This window comes from Stegastes partitus, unplaced genomic scaffold, assembly GCF_000690725.1.
Source record: "Stegastes partitus isolate 25-593 unplaced genomic scaffold, Stegastes_partitus-1.0.2 Scaffold726, whole genome shotgun sequence".
Lineage (NCBI taxonomy): Eukaryota > Metazoa > Chordata > Actinopteri > Pomacentridae > Stegastes > Stegastes partitus.
Genome location: NW_007578457.1, coordinates 275,349 through 292,877, shown reverse-complemented (window position 1 = coordinate 292,877; position 17,529 = coordinate 275,349). Strand labels below are relative to the sequence as shown.

The 17,529-nt window shown below is 46.1% G+C and overlaps 1 protein-coding gene across 1 annotated transcript; it reads left to right on the top strand.

Moving 5' to 3' along the window:
- Positions 1-783: 783 nt before the first annotated feature.
- Positions 784-17,009, top strand: enpep (glutamyl aminopeptidase). Its single transcript, XM_008291215.1, has 20 exons — positions 784-1,415; positions 1,777-1,918; positions 2,720-2,854; positions 2,956-3,076; positions 4,236-4,390; positions 8,206-8,319; positions 8,413-8,547; positions 8,709-8,774; positions 8,878-8,943; positions 9,430-9,590; positions 10,702-10,784; positions 10,872-11,008; positions 12,071-12,126; positions 12,204-12,354; positions 12,907-12,980; positions 13,269-13,373; positions 13,494-13,667; positions 13,973-14,113; positions 16,097-16,178; positions 16,863-17,009. Exons 1-20 carry the CDS (start codon positions 784-786, stop codon positions 17,007-17,009), a joined length of 2,877 nt encoding a protein of 958 aa, XP_008289437.1.
- Positions 17,010-17,529: the final 520 nt, after the last annotated feature.

Sequence of the window (17,529 nt, the reverse complement as noted above, 5' to 3'; positions counted from 1 at the left end):
AACCCTCTATGAGACCAGTACTAAACCCCTGACCCTCTATGAGACCAGTACTAAACCCTGACCCTCTATGAGACCAGTACTAAACCTGAACCCTAACTCCAGCCTTTCTCATGCAGCTGCTATGTGAGGAGCAGTTGGCATTTTAACAATTTCATTGAAAATAAACATCATGCAATCACAGCCAAATGGTCTCTGTTGGTGTCGTCACTGTTCTTTTTCGGGACCTTTGAGTTAGATGTGTTGAAGGGCGCCTTTTAATCCAAACAATAGTCTGTTCATATCGTCAGCGAGGTAGTTTCAGCGCCTTGCATCACAAAATACAAATTAAACTAAGTGACCTTGACGAAGTGGCAGATAGGGTTTACAAAACATGGATATGATGGAACACTTCATAGGCCCACAGGACTTTCAAACAAGAAAATGAGCATCTGGTCTTTCATTCAAGGTTTATTTACAACTATGGACTTATAAAGATGGAAAACAAGGGACTGGAGTTCGTTGCAGGCGTTCAGTTCGTGTCCTGTTACAGACAAGACACAACACAGCACACACAGCGTTGGGCTCTAGCTGTTGATTTACAGGCAGATATGTAGATGTTTAACAGGAGGAGGGGTTCCAACAGCACCAAGGCCAGAATAAATAAATCTCTGGCTCAATGTGTAAGATTTACCAGAACCACAGAGGCAAGCTCTGGATCAGCTCACACAGCTAATTACAACACTGTAGGGCCAAAGCCTGCAGCTCTGACTTCAGGCCAGCTTTAGAGCTTAGAAGGAGGCCACCATGGTCGACAGCATAGACATGGAGAAGCAAAAGAAGCAGTATTGTATTCGAGGTAAGCATGTATTTATCATCTGCGTGACTGTGGCGGTGTGCTCTCTGGCAGTGGGCCTCGGGGTGGGCCTCTCTAGGTCGGATAGCGTCCCCGTGACCCCCGTCCCCCCAACACCAGGGCCGACCCAGCCTCCTCCTTCTCCTGGCAGAGGGCCGTGCACACCTTCCACCGACTCTGATGGAGACTGGAGGAACTTCCGTTTACCCAGCTACGTGACTCCGGTCCACTATAACCTGCACCTGGAGCCGGACCTGGTGGATGACACCTATAGTGGCACTGTGGACATCCAAGTGGAAGTCAGTAAGCCCACTCGTCATCTCTGGCTCCACATCAGGGAGACGTTTGTCAGCGCCATGCCCAGGTTAACCATGCTGAACAGCCAGGGAGCACAGAGGGAGGTGGCCGTGAAAAGCTGCTTTGAATACACGCCTCAGCAGTACGTGGTGGTGGAGGCCACAGAGGAGCTGCCGGTCACCGGCCCAGGAGAACTGTACGTGCTCAGTCTGGACTTCCAGGGTTGGCTCAACGGCTCTGTGGTGGGGTTCTACAGGGTCATCTACACAGAGGGTGGGCTCACCAAGTAAGTTCTCTCATTTGACTCAGTCACAAACATCATCCACACAACACATGCTTAGAGACAAAAACACACCTGATCAGACAAACAGGCAGAAGACAAGCAGCTCAACTTCAGTGTTTGAGGTGCTGGTTGCACTTTACTGTGATTCACCGCGTTCTCTGATTTTGTAAATACTGACAATTTCAGTTCTAGTATGTTATGCAGGTGGAGTTTGTATCACATGAATTCATCCATTTATTGCATCTATATGGCAACCAAGCAAATTGTCTCCACTGACGAACATCTAACAGCTATGAAGTGTTATGGAGGGGGAGTGGACGAGGGCTCACTTTCTGCAATAATCAGTCCATCATCTGATCACCAGGAAGATTGCTGCAACGGATCATGAGCCAACAGATGCCCGAAAGTCATTCCCCTGCTTTGATGAACCAAACAAGAAAGCCACCTACACCATCTCCATCACTCATGACGCTGCGTACGGCGCTCTGTCCAACATGCCGCCAGAGGTACGACTCAAGTCACAATGCTGTTGTGGGGCGGGGCATACCACCAAGACCCTGAGGCACAGTATTTAACCGCTAGTACCAAAATGTTAGGTGTCACATCATTAGCACAGCTTTACAAAATGCTGCTGGTGTCGAGAAACACTATTAGGTAGTAAGATAGACCCAAACAAGTGTCTGGAGCTCCAGTCAGAGCTGATGAAGCCTCTTGGATGAGAGCTGGAACGTCTTCAAGGAACTCAAACAAGTCCAGCTGCTACCATTAAACTACGAGACTGTGTATCAGCAGTTCAGTAGAAAGGAAAGTTCTCTGACCGAAAGTGCCGTCTCAGAGGCTTTATGCCCCTGTAGTACTGCCTCCCTTAGGCTGTGATGTTCTGTAGTCACCTTGAACACTTGTTGTGTTAATCAGGGACACCTTTGCTTTAATGAGTGAAAGTTTCTCACATAGGAAGTGAAACAGGTAGCATTATATTTGAGGGGGATGTTCATCATTGAATCTCATAAACACGTATCATTTATCAGCCATGTATGACAAGACTGATGTCCATTATACTTCTGGAATCCAAATCCAAGCTGTGAAGACTGCCGAGCTTTAAGCACAGTCTGTCTGGTTAAGTGTCTGCTATTGAGAAGAATCCACTTCCTGTCTTTATCAGATTCTCCTAATCTCTGACTGTTGTTTCCAAATGTCTGACGTGATTATTTTGATTGCCGCTGTAACCGGAACATAACCTTCCTCTGCTTTGGGGCATGTCAGCTAACCTCCACCTTAACCCTGAAGCCTTTGCGTTGCCTTTCCAGGGCGCTCCTCAGCAACTGTCCGGCAACAAACTAAAAACCACCTTCCAGAAGTCCGTTCCAATGAGTACCTATCTGGTGTGCTTTGCTGTGCACCAGTTCAAGTATGTGGAAAGAACTTCTGCCCGAGGAATTCCTGTGAGTTTCCTATGATGTGTCCGTACCAGTGCCATCAGAGATTTAAACTGATCTTGCTTTACTGTCAAATACACACCTGTGTGTTCTGTGTTCCTGTGCAGTTGAGAATCTACGCTCAGCCGAGTCAGCTAGCAACTGCAGAATACGCAGCCGACATCACCGAGATCATCTTTGACTACTTTGAGGAATATTTCAACATGACGTACTCCATATCCAAACTGGGTGCGTTTTGGGGATGTTTGTACTCATGATGACACATTAGGCAGGAGACTGACTGGAACATGAACCTGGGACGTGCACACCACCCTGTTCTTCCATATTTCTCTTTACACTCACTGTAGCGGTACTGTACGGTCGTGGCCACCAGGAGACACACACTCTTTGTTTTGGGTCATAGTTTTGTTGCTGTGCTGCTTGTAAAAGGCTCGAGGCGTCTCTAACATACACCCAGGAATCTGTTGACTTAAAGAAAATTAACACTTTAAAATAAAAGCGTAGAAGATGGAACCAGGTATGTATTGATGAAAGTCCACATTTTTCTTTTCTTTGTTGTGTAAATATTTCAGATAAATCCGGACATGAAACAGTGCAGCTTATCTGCCACCTAACTGTAAAACTGCACTGATCTCAGAGCCACGCGTCTAAACAGAAGTTTGTTCAGATCAAATAATATAAAGTTATAAATAACGTATATCCACTTTATTCTGTTGTGAGTAACGTTCTTTGATCCTAAGTAAGACACATGACCCAGATTTAAACAAAAGGTGAGATTCCCCAGAATCAGAGAACATAACCTCTTTAGCACAGTTTTCTGTTAGAACCATAGAAGGAATATTCCAAAGGAGTCCTAGTACCACGTCACACAATGGCAGAGAAGCTGCCTTATCTTTGGTTCTAGCCAGAGAGAAAATCCTGTGCTAGACTGCATTTTGCCGTCTGCTGTGCTGAGTCCAAGAGGTGCTGACAGTGTTTTACAGTTCTGGAGTTACTGCCGGACAGATGACCCATGCTCAGCAGTTAGAGGTGGTCGTGTTAAAAGCAGGCTTATCAGAACCTCTCTGTCGGCTGTGTGAATCCTGTTTCAGATCTGCCTCATGAAGAGGCAGATAAAGGCCGTAACCGTCCCTTTATCTGATCAGCAGCATCTTTCTGTGAACACATGAACATTTGTTTTTACAGCAGTAGGATCAGGTGTTTGTCTGAAGCAGTGTCATTTACTGACACAGCACTGGAACATCATTTTATTAGTTTATTATTACACCTTTGAGAGAAGTTTTAAAGTTTTACACTCAGTCACTATCTTACAGAATGATTATGGCAGCAGTGCAATAAAACACAATAAGCAGTGTCTTTACTGAACTGTTGGTACTGTTTGATCCAGATAAGATAGCCATCCCTGACTTTGGTACCGGTGCCATGGAGAACTGGGGCCTCATCACCTACAGGGAGACCAACCTGCTGTATGACGAGAACGAGTCATCGTCCGACAACAAGCAGCGCGTGGCCAGCGTTATCGCCCACGAGCTGGTTCACCAGGTACCAGCATGTCAACACTCACTACATCATGTGCTTAGTGTCTTTGTGGAACACAGTTTGAAGGGGCAGGGCAGGATGTTTGGGGCTTTTCCTGACACATTTGTCCATGTGTGTGCATTTACATGATCTCAGCCTGCATTGCAGGTAGAAGGTAACTTTGAAGAGCTCTTTTAAGTACTACCACTCCAGTTACTTTATACTTTAAACACTACGTTTTAGGGGCAAATATTGGCTCTTTACTCTGGTGGTAGATATCTGACCACTGCAGGGTGACAAAACAGTCATATCATCTGGACACCCTGGACAGGTAACCAGTCTATCACAGGGCTACACTTAGAGACAGACAACCAAGCACACTCACATTCACACCTACGGACAATTTACAATCACCAATTAACCTCAGCATGTTTTTGGGACTGTGGGAGGAAGCCGGAGAACCCGGAGAGAACCCACGCTGCACGGGGAGAACATGGAGACTCCACGCAGAAAGATCCCGGGTGTCCTCACCGGGACGCCAACCGGCGATCTTCTAGCTGCGAGGTGCTAACGATGCTAACCACCGAGCCTTATCAGTGTTGCATCAAATTTGTTCTGAGAAGTCTTGGAACACGTTCAGTAGCACCAGCGTCACATGACTCACTGCCACAGTTTGATTTGATCCCAAAATTCAGCATCTGACGGAAGTTGTTTTCTTTTCTTGTGATGATCAACGGGCCCAGCGCTGCTCATTTTGACTTTAATGTTTTACTGAATACATTTAGTTTGTTTGTGTTTAACACAATGAGCCAGAGCTCCGCTGAGTCTGTCGCTAGTGATTAATTACAGTCATGGCAGAAGGACGTGTAAAACTTAAACCTCAGACCTCCATTCACAAACAGTTAAATGTCTTTTATTAAACAGACGCCTCTAACATATGAAAATAACTCAAATCTTTTAAAAGACATTTTATCCAACAATCTAATGATGTTGACTAAATGAGCTGGCTGTGGTAAATAACCAAAACCGTTCACATGACTTCAGCTGGTGTTTGGGTTACTCTGGTGTGTGTAACGGGTACAACTAGCTGTATGTGCAACACCTCATGTTTTAATAGTGTCACAATAATCACATCCAGTTAAGCTCACTTATCTGTTTCTGTTCTGTATGTAGGAACCATAAATGTTTAAAAGCCTTAATGTGCTGTTGTTCAGCCTGTTATATGCCGTCTGAGAACATTTCATTCCATCTTATCAGTCATCTTACATGAATTGTAGATAAGAGGTCTGGGGACAGTCCATAAAGTTTTACGAACTGATCAAAGTTTCAGGAAAGACGAACTAGTCGTGGTTCAGTCTGAGTGATCTACCGCACGCATCATTATTACTCAGGTTCCTCAGGACTCCTGGACGCCTGTTAGAAAGAGAAAACATTATCAGGGAACGTTCACGTCTAAGAAAAGTAAACATTACAAAAAGCCACAGAAAATAAAATCATCCTTCCAGAGATAAATGCACACAGTGACAAGGCAGCTGCACACCTCATGATGTCCTTCAGTTCATTAAACCAACAGCAGACGATGTGATCAGCAAATAATTATCATCCCAACTGAGGAGGAAACATTCTGCCCATGGATTTAGCAACACAGCCTCACTTCTTTTTAAGCACGTTCATGAGCCTTCCGTCCACGTGTTTGTGAGATTGTCTTTTTGTCAAGTCATCAAGGCATCACTGGATCACCTTCAGAGCTTCTGCTGGCGAGCCAAAAGGGAATTACGTGGATTTATGGGCTGTCCTGCATATCTTGGTTTTAATTGAACGCTGCAGATTTCTTTTTTATATAGTGTCAATTCACAATATGAGTCATGTCAGGGCGGCTGAATGTCAGCCTTACAGGATTACGTCATGGACAGAAACCCAACACATGCAGGCAAAGTCTGGGACATGATGCTACCAGAAGCTAAAGGGTTGCTCAGCACTCCAAGCGTCATTCCCACCACACACTGTTTGATCCTCCTGTGTTCTGCTGTGGAGCTCGCAAACCACACTTACCCCTTTTCCACCAAACTGGTTCCAGGTCTGGTTCAGAACCAGAGCCTGACTCAGCACCAGTTCTTTGTGTTTCCACCGCCTAAGCTCCAGCTCCAGGTTCTCAGAACCGGTGATTTTCAGGATGTACTGAATGAGTCCTGGGACACACGGAAGTTCTGCACAAACTGTTGAAACCCGGTCCAACTGTGTCCCAGCAGCAGCACCACAGTGGTGGAGAACAGGACTGTTAGAACTTCAGTATTCAGCTTAGAAATGAGGTGTTCTGGTGACAAACGGACCTCAGCTACACACTGTTTATTCTGCTCATAGAGAAGACCTCATGAGAACACATCACTGGGCTTCATCCTGGACAGATCTGACACCAGAACCTCCTGGTTCACTCTGTTAAAGTCATCTCTGGTCTCACACCGGTCTGAGCACCGCGGCCTCCAGCAGCAGCTAGCGCAGCCTGCTATGTGGGGCGTTCAGGGAACGTCGTAAATTGTAGAGTCTGTGGATAAGAACATGTTCAGCAGGTCAGATGTTTCTCCTGTGACCAGATAGGAAGTGCCAACAAATGAGAAAGTGGGTCACCCCGGTAACAACGTCCGTCTGGAGTCCTGTGTGGACTCTGTGTGGCGCCAGCGCTGTTCGGTAAACGGCTGCATATGCAGTGATGTACGGTTCTGACTGGCCTCCTGGCTGATGAAAAAGCATCCGGTTCTTTGGAGGGGCCAGATTTGAACCAACTAAGCTAAGCAACTAAGCAGCACTGGGTTCTTCTTGGTAGAAAACGGGTTTCAGTGCAGCAGTAGGACAGAGACTCTCGATGGCGGCCTGGTAAAACCTGACCAGCAGGTGATGATGAGGAAGGTGAACCTGCTTCAGTTTTCTGAGGAAGTACAGTCTTCACTGGGCTTTTCCCACCAGATGGACAATGTGTGCTGACCAGGGCAGATCAGCTGTGATGTGAACTCTCAGGTTGAAGCAGCCATCCCGTTTTCATCTTCTGAAGTCTGCTATGATGTCTATAGTTCTACAGTTTCATTCAGCAGAAGCTTCGATCCAAAGCGACGTACATCTGAGAGCAGATACAACACCAGGAGAGAACTATCTGGATAAGAACCATAGAACAAGTTCAAGTGTGATTTCTTTGGCTTTTGATGTATTCAAGTCCAGGTTGTTATGGGAACACCACAGAGGTGTTGGATCTCCTCCCTGTAGGGTGCCTCACTGTTGTCCTGTATCAGACCTACAGCAGCTGTGTTCTTGGGGTGGGTGGGTGAGCAGTCATGGGTTCAGAGAGGAAAGGACTTCGGTAACACCCTGAGGTGAGTTCGGGTTAGCCAGCCCTGACCCTCTGTGGCCTGTTTGTCATTTGTTCCAGTTTCTGTAAATGCACACATTTGGGCTTATGTGGTGTTACAGGGACGCTCTGACTGGCCTGTAAGACTCCCATCCCCTCCTGCCTCCATCATGAATGAGCAGCAGTCAGTACAACAGGATTATGCTGCTGTGCTGATGGACGTAGTCCTGAGGAAGGGTGCACAATCAGACCCTTCATAAACATGGAGGAACTGTTTACTGATATCCATCTACAACAGGAGATCAGAAAATATGACGGATCTTCATAACTATGATAAAACTGGAAATGAAGGCCTGTTATTAATGTCATGGCCACATTTTCCAAATAGGCATTCATACAGGAGACTTTAGAGGGCTCATAGGTAACCATCTAGCAGGTTCATTCATCATCCTGTTGTCTTTGTCTGGGACCCTGAAAACCAATGTCAGCTGTTCCTTTCCAGTGGTTTGGGAACATTGTAACCATGGATTGGTGGGATGACCTCTGGCTAAATGAGGGCTTTGCCAGTTTTTTCGAGTACGTCGGTGTGGAGAAAGCGAGACCTGACTGGGGCATGGTGAGTTCTCTGTTCAGCACTCAGCAAACACCAAACTGTTGGTACCAGTCAATTTGAAATCTCAGCACCCTGAAACTTGCCTTGGTCATACAGCGAGACATCATGATTGTCAATGACGTGCTTCCTGTCATGGTGGATGACGCCCTCATTTCCTCTCACCCCATCATTGTGAATGTGTCCACCCCAGCAGAAATCACTTCTGTGTTTGATGCCATCTCGTACAGCAAGGTACGTCACAAGCTTCAGTCTAAGGTTCAGAAAACCAGGCGTTTTGTTAGAACAATGCTTTTTTAAAAAAAACTTTTCATACAAGCAAGACACAGAAGAAATGTACGACTAATGATGAAAGAAGATGCTGCTTGTAATGAAAACTGTTGAACCTTTTCCAGGGAGCTTCCATTCTGAGGATGCTGGAGGACTGGATGGGTAAAGACATGTTCAGAGACGGCTGTCGAGTAAGTCAGACGAGCAGCGTCCTGACACATATTGAACAACGGGTTCAGTTTCCAACATCTTATCAGCTACGTGATCATAAACTTCTTTTTCTTTTTTCACCAGAAATATTTGAAAGACTACTACTTCAAGAATGCCAAAACAGCCAACTTCTGGGAGTCACTTGCCAGTGTATGTTCGTCCTCTTTCAGCTGTGTCCTCCTGTCTGTGCCGGGTTAAAACACAAATACAAAAAGTATAATATGTTGGGAAAGAAGGCACAGTGGCTTTCTTCTGTTTGTGTAGATAATGGTATCGGATCTGTTCCTGTTCCCAGAGGACCGATGGTCTCATGGCCTGGCTGTCACATGATCTGGTTGCCAACCAAACGTGACTAGATGTGTTAATCAGTGGGCTTTAGGCTACATCCATAATAAACGCAGCGGCGTTACTGCCACCCACAGTACTCTGGCTTTTTAGGACTTTTGGGAAAACGTAGCATGTCCTGACTCCATCTTTGCACTCAACATGAAATTAATATCCTTTTTGAACATCTCACTTTAAGAAAAAACTCAAATACTTTATTTTCAAACATATTTTCCAAAATGCTGAACGCTTGCTCGCACTTTGTCCGTGAAGTTCTGTGAAGAGTGACCGGTTCCTCCTGTCTGCATCCAGGTCAGCGGGCTGCCAGTGGCTGACGTCATGGACACATGGACCAAACAGATGGGTTATCCTGTGCTGGACCTGTCTGTCTCTGAGACAAATGCCAGGCTCAGACAAACGCGTTTCCTCCTCGACCCTAAAGCTGATGCCAACCAACCTCCCTCTGCTCTCGGGTAAGGGATGCATCCTCATACAATGAGAAAAAAGAAAGCAGGAACGGCCTCCACTCCACCTATTCCAGTTTGGACTTGTTACCAAAACAAACAGATTCTGTCCTTGTGGTCCTTGTCATTAAGAACCTGAAGGGCTATTGTGTTTTGACTGTTATGTGTTTAAGAGAGTGTTCAGTTCAAGAGGACCCAACACAAGGCAGGCAGGCCATCTGCATGAATGTCAGCTAGTGAACCTGGAACATCACGGACCAACACCGTAAGAGTAATGACTTTATTTGGATAGCATCTTCTGAAAACAAAGTTACGGTGCAGGTCAGGAATCCAGGAGAAAAGTCGACAAGAAGAGTCCAACAAAGGTTCAGCCCCACAAAGCGATGGCTGCTATAAGCAGGGGAACCAGACCACAAGTTGACTGGAGAACAGAACCACTAAACAGTTCTGGCCACAGCACGGCTTACTGGGAGACCACTCTGGAGAGCGGCTTGTCGGCAGGCGGCTAGTGACGGAACTGGACTTCCATGTTTTAAAAATGTTTCAGTTTCATTTCTCAGAAATCGGGCTGCATGGAGATCCAGCGTTTAGAAGGTTCTGGGTTTGAATCTTGACCCGGGATCTTCCTGCGTGGAGTCTCCATGTTCTCCCCGTGCAGCGTGGGTTCTCTCCGGGTTCTCCGGCTTCCTCCCACAGTCCAGAAACATGCTGAGGTTAATTGGTGATTGTAAATTGTCCGTAGGTGTGAATGTGAGTGTGCTTGGTTGTCTGTCTCTAAGTGTAGCCCTGTGATAGACTGGTTACCTGTCCAGGTGAACCTGCCTTCACCCTGAGTCAGCTGGGATAGATTCCGCCCCCCATGACCCTAGTGAGGACTAAGGTGCAGAGATGATGGATGGATGGACTTCTGAGTAATGACATTACTCTGTTGGTGCAGAACTAAATACTGCAGTGTCCATGTGTCTACAGAGAACTGAGTCGCCCCAGACGTTATCGGTTCTACTCTGAGTGGCTGATTTTACGATACTCCTCGTGCTTCCAGCTGCTGTTGGGGAAGCAGGAATTCTGTACCATGACCGAGGTTGGATGCACAGTTGGTGACCTCCCTTCTTTGTTCCAGGTACAAGTGGACAATTCCAGTGAAATTTCAGACTGTGCAGAGCGACAGGAAGTGGTTGTCTATGTTTGACAAGAGCAGCGCAGGTAGTATGGGTTAGGGTTCATTTTCATATTACAGATGTTAGTTTATGCTTTTATAAAGATGCTTATTCTGATTGCATTGACTTTCAGATCATGTCATCAGTGACTATTCCCTGTCAAAGGACGGGCTACTGAAGGTCAACGATGATCACATGGGATTCTACAGAGTGAACCACGACGACCACATGTGGAATGTTATTAGTGAGCAGCTTCAAACCAACCACTCGGTACAGTTGTCCTCACGGTGCACACGACCGACCACATCCTGTGTAGCGCATGGCTCGTCTGTGTTTGTGACTGGTGTTCAGGGTGTTCATGCATTCTTGTAAACATAAATCTTGTTCTCACAGCATTATGACCTGCAGGTATTACACATTCATTATTATTAGCTTGTGAAAGCAGTGGTCCCGGTACCGCTGGACCGCTGTAAGAACACGTCTCAGCTGTTGCACTATACTATATGTCAGAACCTGCTGAGTAAACAGTAAATGTCTTTTGGCCGTTTTCACCTTAATTAGCCACCGACAAGCTTCTGGTTGCTCTTTGACCTCGTCTTGACAGAACTGGTGCAGTTCAACTAAACTTGCTGGCTTGTTGACACAAACTTGTTTCTGCACCACAGCCCACCGGTTCTGGACGGGCTTCAGTTAGAACTTTGGGAAGCTCGCTGAAGGCCTCACCTTCTCTCCTCCAAACATATTTCTGGTCATTGTAGCCAAATAGCTCCATTTTTGTTCCATCTGACTGCAGAGATTTCCTCCAAAGCGTCTTTCCTTTGTCCATGTGATCAGCAGCAGACTTCACTGAACCTTTCGAACACTGAACCGACTGAATCAAGCAGATTCTGTCGCACTTCCTGTGATCTCCCAAAGTTTGTTTTATGTCACAATGACGTGTGTGTTTCAATGATTCAAGAAAATAGAATAGAATAGATCTTTATTGTCATTGTTAACAAAAGGCAGTTTAGCAGCTCTTTGAATGAGCAGGACAAATACAACAGAAGAGCACAGTCATTACACAAAGTAGAGACAAAAAATACCAAATAAAAATAAGAGAAGCCGTATAAAAGATAAAGCTGCCCTGCAACGGAGTCATAAAGGAGCAGACATGAACCATGAAGCAGGACATGAGTTAAGAGCTGCAGGACGTCCATGATCTGCTGCTCTGTGCACATGGATGTAAACTTTTCTTCACAACCTTTAGTTTAAGTGACACCAGGTCGGCCGACCCACGCTCCAGCCTTCAGGGTCCACTTTGGGTCTGTTGACTCTGTTTTCTTTCTTCAACAGGTGCTCGATGCAGCAGACCGTACGAGCTACATCGATGATGTTTTTGCTCTTGCAAGGTAAGAATCCTCCCAAAGTATGAACATTCATGCCACTGGTCATACACACACTGAGATGGTCTCCTTTCACGGTCCAGGGCTGGCCTCATAGACTACGGTAACGCCTTCAACCTCACTAAATATCTAACAAAGGAGTCTGACTACATCGTCTGGGATCGGGTGGCTTCTTCTATCGCTTATGTTCGAGACATGCTGTCTGGGAAAGCTGATCTGTACCCAAAGTTTCAGGTGAGTAGGAGGCTGAGCCATGCATGGGTTGAGCTCATTTAACATTTAGAGTGAAAGATTTTGGTTGTCTTTTGTCATATATTTGTAATAGATATGCACTGCTCTGTATATCTGTTACAAATATGTGCTAAACATGTTGGAAGGTGCCCAACAGAACTCTGTATGTAACCGTATAACCATTCACCACAGATCAGGAACCAGGTCTGTTCTCTGTACCACACTCTGTGTGATTCCTTCAGCTGGAGCTGCTCTGTGTGCAGCACTGTGCTGTTACAAAGCTCCTGATGTCTGTATTCACGTCTTCATCACTGAGCGGCTGCTCGTCTGTTCAGCAATGACATCAGGCTGCCTCAGGAATTACATCCAAAACAGAGAACAAGCCAGAGACGCGAGCTATACACGATTACCTGCTGTAAAACTACAAGTCTAATTATTGTAGTCATAATCAGCAGTGGTGCCACAGAGGTGTCTTCCTCCCAGCACAGAGATGGAGCGGGTTGCCACCGTTGGGGTTCCAGTGGTAATTAACATGATGCTGCTTCTTTTCTCTAGATGCTGTTTCGTGACCATGTTAAAGTAATCTCAACCCAGCTCGGATGGAGTGATGTGGGAGCGCAAACAGACAGGTACAGTGCATGCTTCTGTGTCTGACCCTGGTGGGTTTTACATTTCCATTAAGAACACCTGGATCCCTGTGCAGTGAGCAGATCGTCTGATGGATCGGGAGGTTTATGCCCCGTTAAACATTGTTCAAAAGATGAGTGTCTCTAAGAAGACATTTCAGCTGTTTGTTCACAGTAAAAGTTTGTTTTTCATCATTTGTGAGCGAGATGGTAGAAGGTAGACAAACGTTCAGGCCTTGGCTTCACGGCGACGATGCGCTGAGCGGTCGGTGACTGTTGAGTGTTTGGCAGGTTACTGAGGGAGACTGTGCTCAGCATCGCCTGTCAGATGGAGGATCCAGACGCTCTGCGTCAAGCCTCCCACATCTTTGACCAGTGGATTAATGGAGAACTCAGGTAGGCTCTTTGGTGTCTCTAAAACTAAACGTGTTTATAGATGATGTGTAGTCAGTGTGAAGAATTCTAGCATTTTATTTGACAGCTCTCCAGCTGACGTGTTGACTTTTCCATGTGCAGCAGCGTCGCCGTGAACCTGAGACTGCTGGTGTACAGGTACGGCATGAAGAACTCAGGAACTGAAGAAAAGTGGAACACAATGTTTGAACGGTACAAAACCTCTTCTTTGGCTCAAGAGAAGGACAAGCTGCTGTATGGACTGGCATCCGTGGAGAACGTGGACCTTCTCTACAAGTAATGAACATTTGTCCTAAATGACTTGTCTCATAGGCAAACAGGTTTTCTTGCAGTGACAGTCTGTCAGATGGTTTTTCACTCTCAGCTCAGATTAGGAGTCACATTCATGACATGATGTTCATTGTAGTTAAAAACAATCAACCTGGAGAACTCTTAGGTTGGAATACTTCATTATATGTATATATGTATAACGGGGTGAGCATAGGACCATCTTCTGTGTCTGGACTTACATTCTAACCTAGTGCAGTGTGAAAGTCATTGTGCGGAGTGGATGTCTTATGAAATGTCCTCGTGTCCACCAGGCTGCTGGAGGCTACCAAAGATGAGTCTGTAGTGAAGAGTCAAGATTTGTTCACTGTGGTGCGGTACGTGTCCTACAACTCCCTGGGTCAAAGCATGGCCTGGGACTGGACCACGCTGAACTGGGACTACCTGGTCAACAGGTTAGTGCAACAAGGCAGCAGCAACCACACAGTGCCGTGTGCTCACAAGTCCAGGAGGCCGGGAAATGTTAGATAAGACTCATCTGCTGTCATGTTGTGATCTATACCTTCAAATGAAACCTCATTTCACACAAGCTCAAAGCTTCATCCCAGTCCAAAGCTTTCAGACTAGCATACATCTTCATAGCTCTGGCACTACAGGACAAACACGTATCTGCCCTCTGACGCCCCCTAATGACACGATGATAACAAATATAACACCTGGTTTTCTCTTAAATAATATGTCATACTGCTATACTTTGATTCAGTCCCGGGCTCCTCTACATGCCCACGTGTCCTTTGGAGAGAAATTCAACCCAAAGCTGGCCCTGGTGGCAGGCGAGCATCTCACAGCCTCACCAAGTCAAGTAACCGGATCATGTTTGTGATCTGACTGGTTTCTCTCTGCTGGTCAGAACCTCTCTCATGTGGTGTAACACTGGCATCCAAAATCGTGTTTTTTCCTTGGATGGCATTCACCTCTGGCTCTGCATGTCCCACAGAGCTCTGTGCTGCTGTGGCTTAGACACAGCAGCACATCACCCTTTTCTGGATATTTGCATACAACTGATGCATTTCTTTTTGCAACTAAATCCTACTTCTTACTGTCTCTTCTGGTTCCTTGCTCATTTTTGTGCACATGTGAAGCCTGCAAGGCTGAAGAGCCTTTAGTGTGCTCATAGGAATTAGTGAGCAGTTAGAGGTAGAAGAGGCAGGAGGCTGGTTGAGGAACTGGAGGCAAAGCACACGAGTTACAACAGAGCTCATAGTAAATGCCAGACAATGTCTGTTGAGGTTACTGAGTTAATGGTCTAGCAGAGAATGCCCCCTCAAACCAACTATGGGAGTCTTTCAGAGCCAACTTGACAGCCAGGAGCTCACCATTAGCTATGCCACAGTTTCTCTGACAGCTGAGAGGCTCCAGGGCATGAAGCTTGTTGTCAAAGGGTGAGTGTTGGACAGCTCAAGCTGACCCCCGTATCAGAGGCATCCATCTCCATGAAGAACGCCAGCGTAAGGGCAGCCTGAGTAAGGATGGGGGCGAAAACAAAGCAGTTCTTCAGTTCTTGGAAGGATGGGAACACTGACAGGTGACAAACAGTAGGTTGGCTCCCCAGTGCTCCCCCTGGTCCTGTTGGACAGGTGTAGCTTCCTGCTCTGTAGCTAGGCCTGAACTAGTTGTTTTGGTTTTGGTTCAGGAGTTGTTGCAGAGGTTGGGACCAGAGGAGAACCGGGATGGAGAAGAATAGCAGCTGGAGATCTGGCTGGGAAGAAAAGGGGCTTGGCTCTCCTCTCGAGGCAGCGAGAGTGATATCGGCTGGTCCAGGCTGCAGGGGTCAGCTTGCAAATGGCAAGCTCGGCCTTCACTAAGTTGTTGAGTGCTCTCAGCGACACTCTTTAGGGCCTTGTTCCATCCACTCGAAGCCACCAGGGTGCAGAATTCAATGGTGAACTCAGCCACAAGGTCGGGTCCCTGTTGGAGGGAGAGGAGGCAACGTTCTGGGTCCTTGTCCCGACTGGACAGTCAGATACCGTCCTCATCCTGCAACAATCTGACTGGATCTAGCTCAGCTTCTGGGTATTTCTGGCAAACTGCATTCTACTTGTTGGGAGATGCTAAACGTTTTCCTGCTTTCCCTGTTTTGATTGACTGCTTTTTGTTCCCATCTCTTCAGCCTTGTGTGTCACTGTCTTTGTCGGCTTACCGGCCTCTTCCCTTGTCACCGGATTCCCTTCACCTCGTGTTATTCTTGAGTTTTTTGGCTTTTTTTCCTTGTCTTTGGATTTGTGCCTGTTCAGCAGCCTTAAGCTTTTCCATCATGGCTTGTTCCACCGTGAGCGTCACTATTTGCCCCACCAGCCTGTGGTCCTCTTTCCAGATCCACACCCAACAAGGGCAGCAAATGCAGATTTTCAAAATAAATCCTGTCTGTGTGTTAACAGGTACACCATCAACGACAGGAATCTTGGGCGCCTCCTGACTCAAATCAGCACCACCTACAACACGGAGCTCCAGCTGTGGAAGGTTAGCGCCGGCCTTTGCTTGTGACTTTGTACCTGGACTTTTGTCTTTTTAGCTCATTAATTTTTGACTTAGTTTTAGCACTTTTGCTTCTTTTGCTTTGCCAAAGAGCAGGTAGGTAGGAAATGTCTTTACAGGGACCTACATAGTTCTTATTTGGAGGAATAAACATTCCAAAGAATTGTGGTCAGATTTGTTTGTTTCAGCTGCAGCTTTCACTGCAGGGAGAATGAGCAGATAAACTGCACTGGTCTTACAAGAGCATTTATAAATGATCTGAAGATCCTCCAAAGCGTCTATAAAACTAGGGCATCTTAAACAATTAAAATATTGGGAAACAGTTCTTTTTAAATAATAATTCAAATCGGAAGCTTTCATGTTTTCTATTAAAGTAAAAATATTTCAAGCCTTTTTAAAAAGGCAAATTATTCTTGTTCTTGTTTGAGTCACAGTCCTGTTACTGCAGGAGGACATGGATTTTGCTACCGGTGTGGACTGAGAAGCTGCTACAGACGTTTAAATGGTGCTGATGTGACCGTGTTGTAACCCACCAGAGTCCCGTATTTATCAGTGACACCTCAGACCCAGAAGCTGCAGATGTAAAACTTTGTTGGGCTTTGGATTGAGCGGAGGCTGGCAGTATGTGTTCAGGCTCTTTGAAACTCATGTTGCCATGCTGTTTGTCAGATGGAGCATTTCTTCAGCCGAACACCGGATGCTGGTGCCGGGGAGATGCCCAGGCAGCAGGCGCTGGAGACGGTGAGGAACAACATCGAATGGCTGAGACAGAACGAGGACGAGATCAGACAGTGGTTGGAGAACAACACCGTCTGAAACCCTTCAGGGATACGGACATCCTGTGTGTGTGTGTGTGTGTGTGTGTGTGTGTGTGTGTGTACATCCATCATCTCTACACCTTAATCCTCACCAGGGGGCGGAGTCTATCCCAGCTGACTCAGGGTGAAGGCAGGTTCACCTGGACAGGTAACCAGTCTATCACAGGGCTACATATATATACATACCTGTGATAGACTGGTTATATACATATTTGTATATATATATAGACTCACTACAGCCACTCAGTCTATTAAATCACTCGATCAAATGCGAACTTCATGGCGTTCCGTCAATAGTCAAAAAGACTGTATTTAATGGAAACACTCCTGCTTGCTATTTAAGCTGCTTTACACCACAGCTGTGATCTTTTCAGCTCGTTTGAACCGTGCCACTTGATTAGGACGGTTTTCTGCATCTACAAAACTGATCATTAAGTTTCTCTATGTATGTTTTTGACCCATCAGATTTTGTCATATTTCCAGAAGACCTTTAATAAATCTATGAAAGAACCACAAGG

What these genes read in the sequence shown, in the direction of transcription:
- enpep (XM_008291215.1), top strand. Translation starts at nt 784, where the DNA reads ATGGTCGACAGCATAGACATGGAGAAGCAAAAGAAGCAGTATTGTATT. An exon ending in ACAGAGGGTGGGCTCACCAA is followed by an intron (nt 1,416 to 1,776) that starts GTAAGTTCTCTC and finishes TCTGATCACCAG; the next exon opens with GAAGATTGCTGCAACGGATC. An exon ending in CAACCTCCCTCTGCTCTCGG is followed by an intron (nt 9,591 to 10,701) that starts GTAAGGGATGCA and finishes TCTTTGTTCCAG; the next exon opens with GTACAAGTGGACAATTCCAG.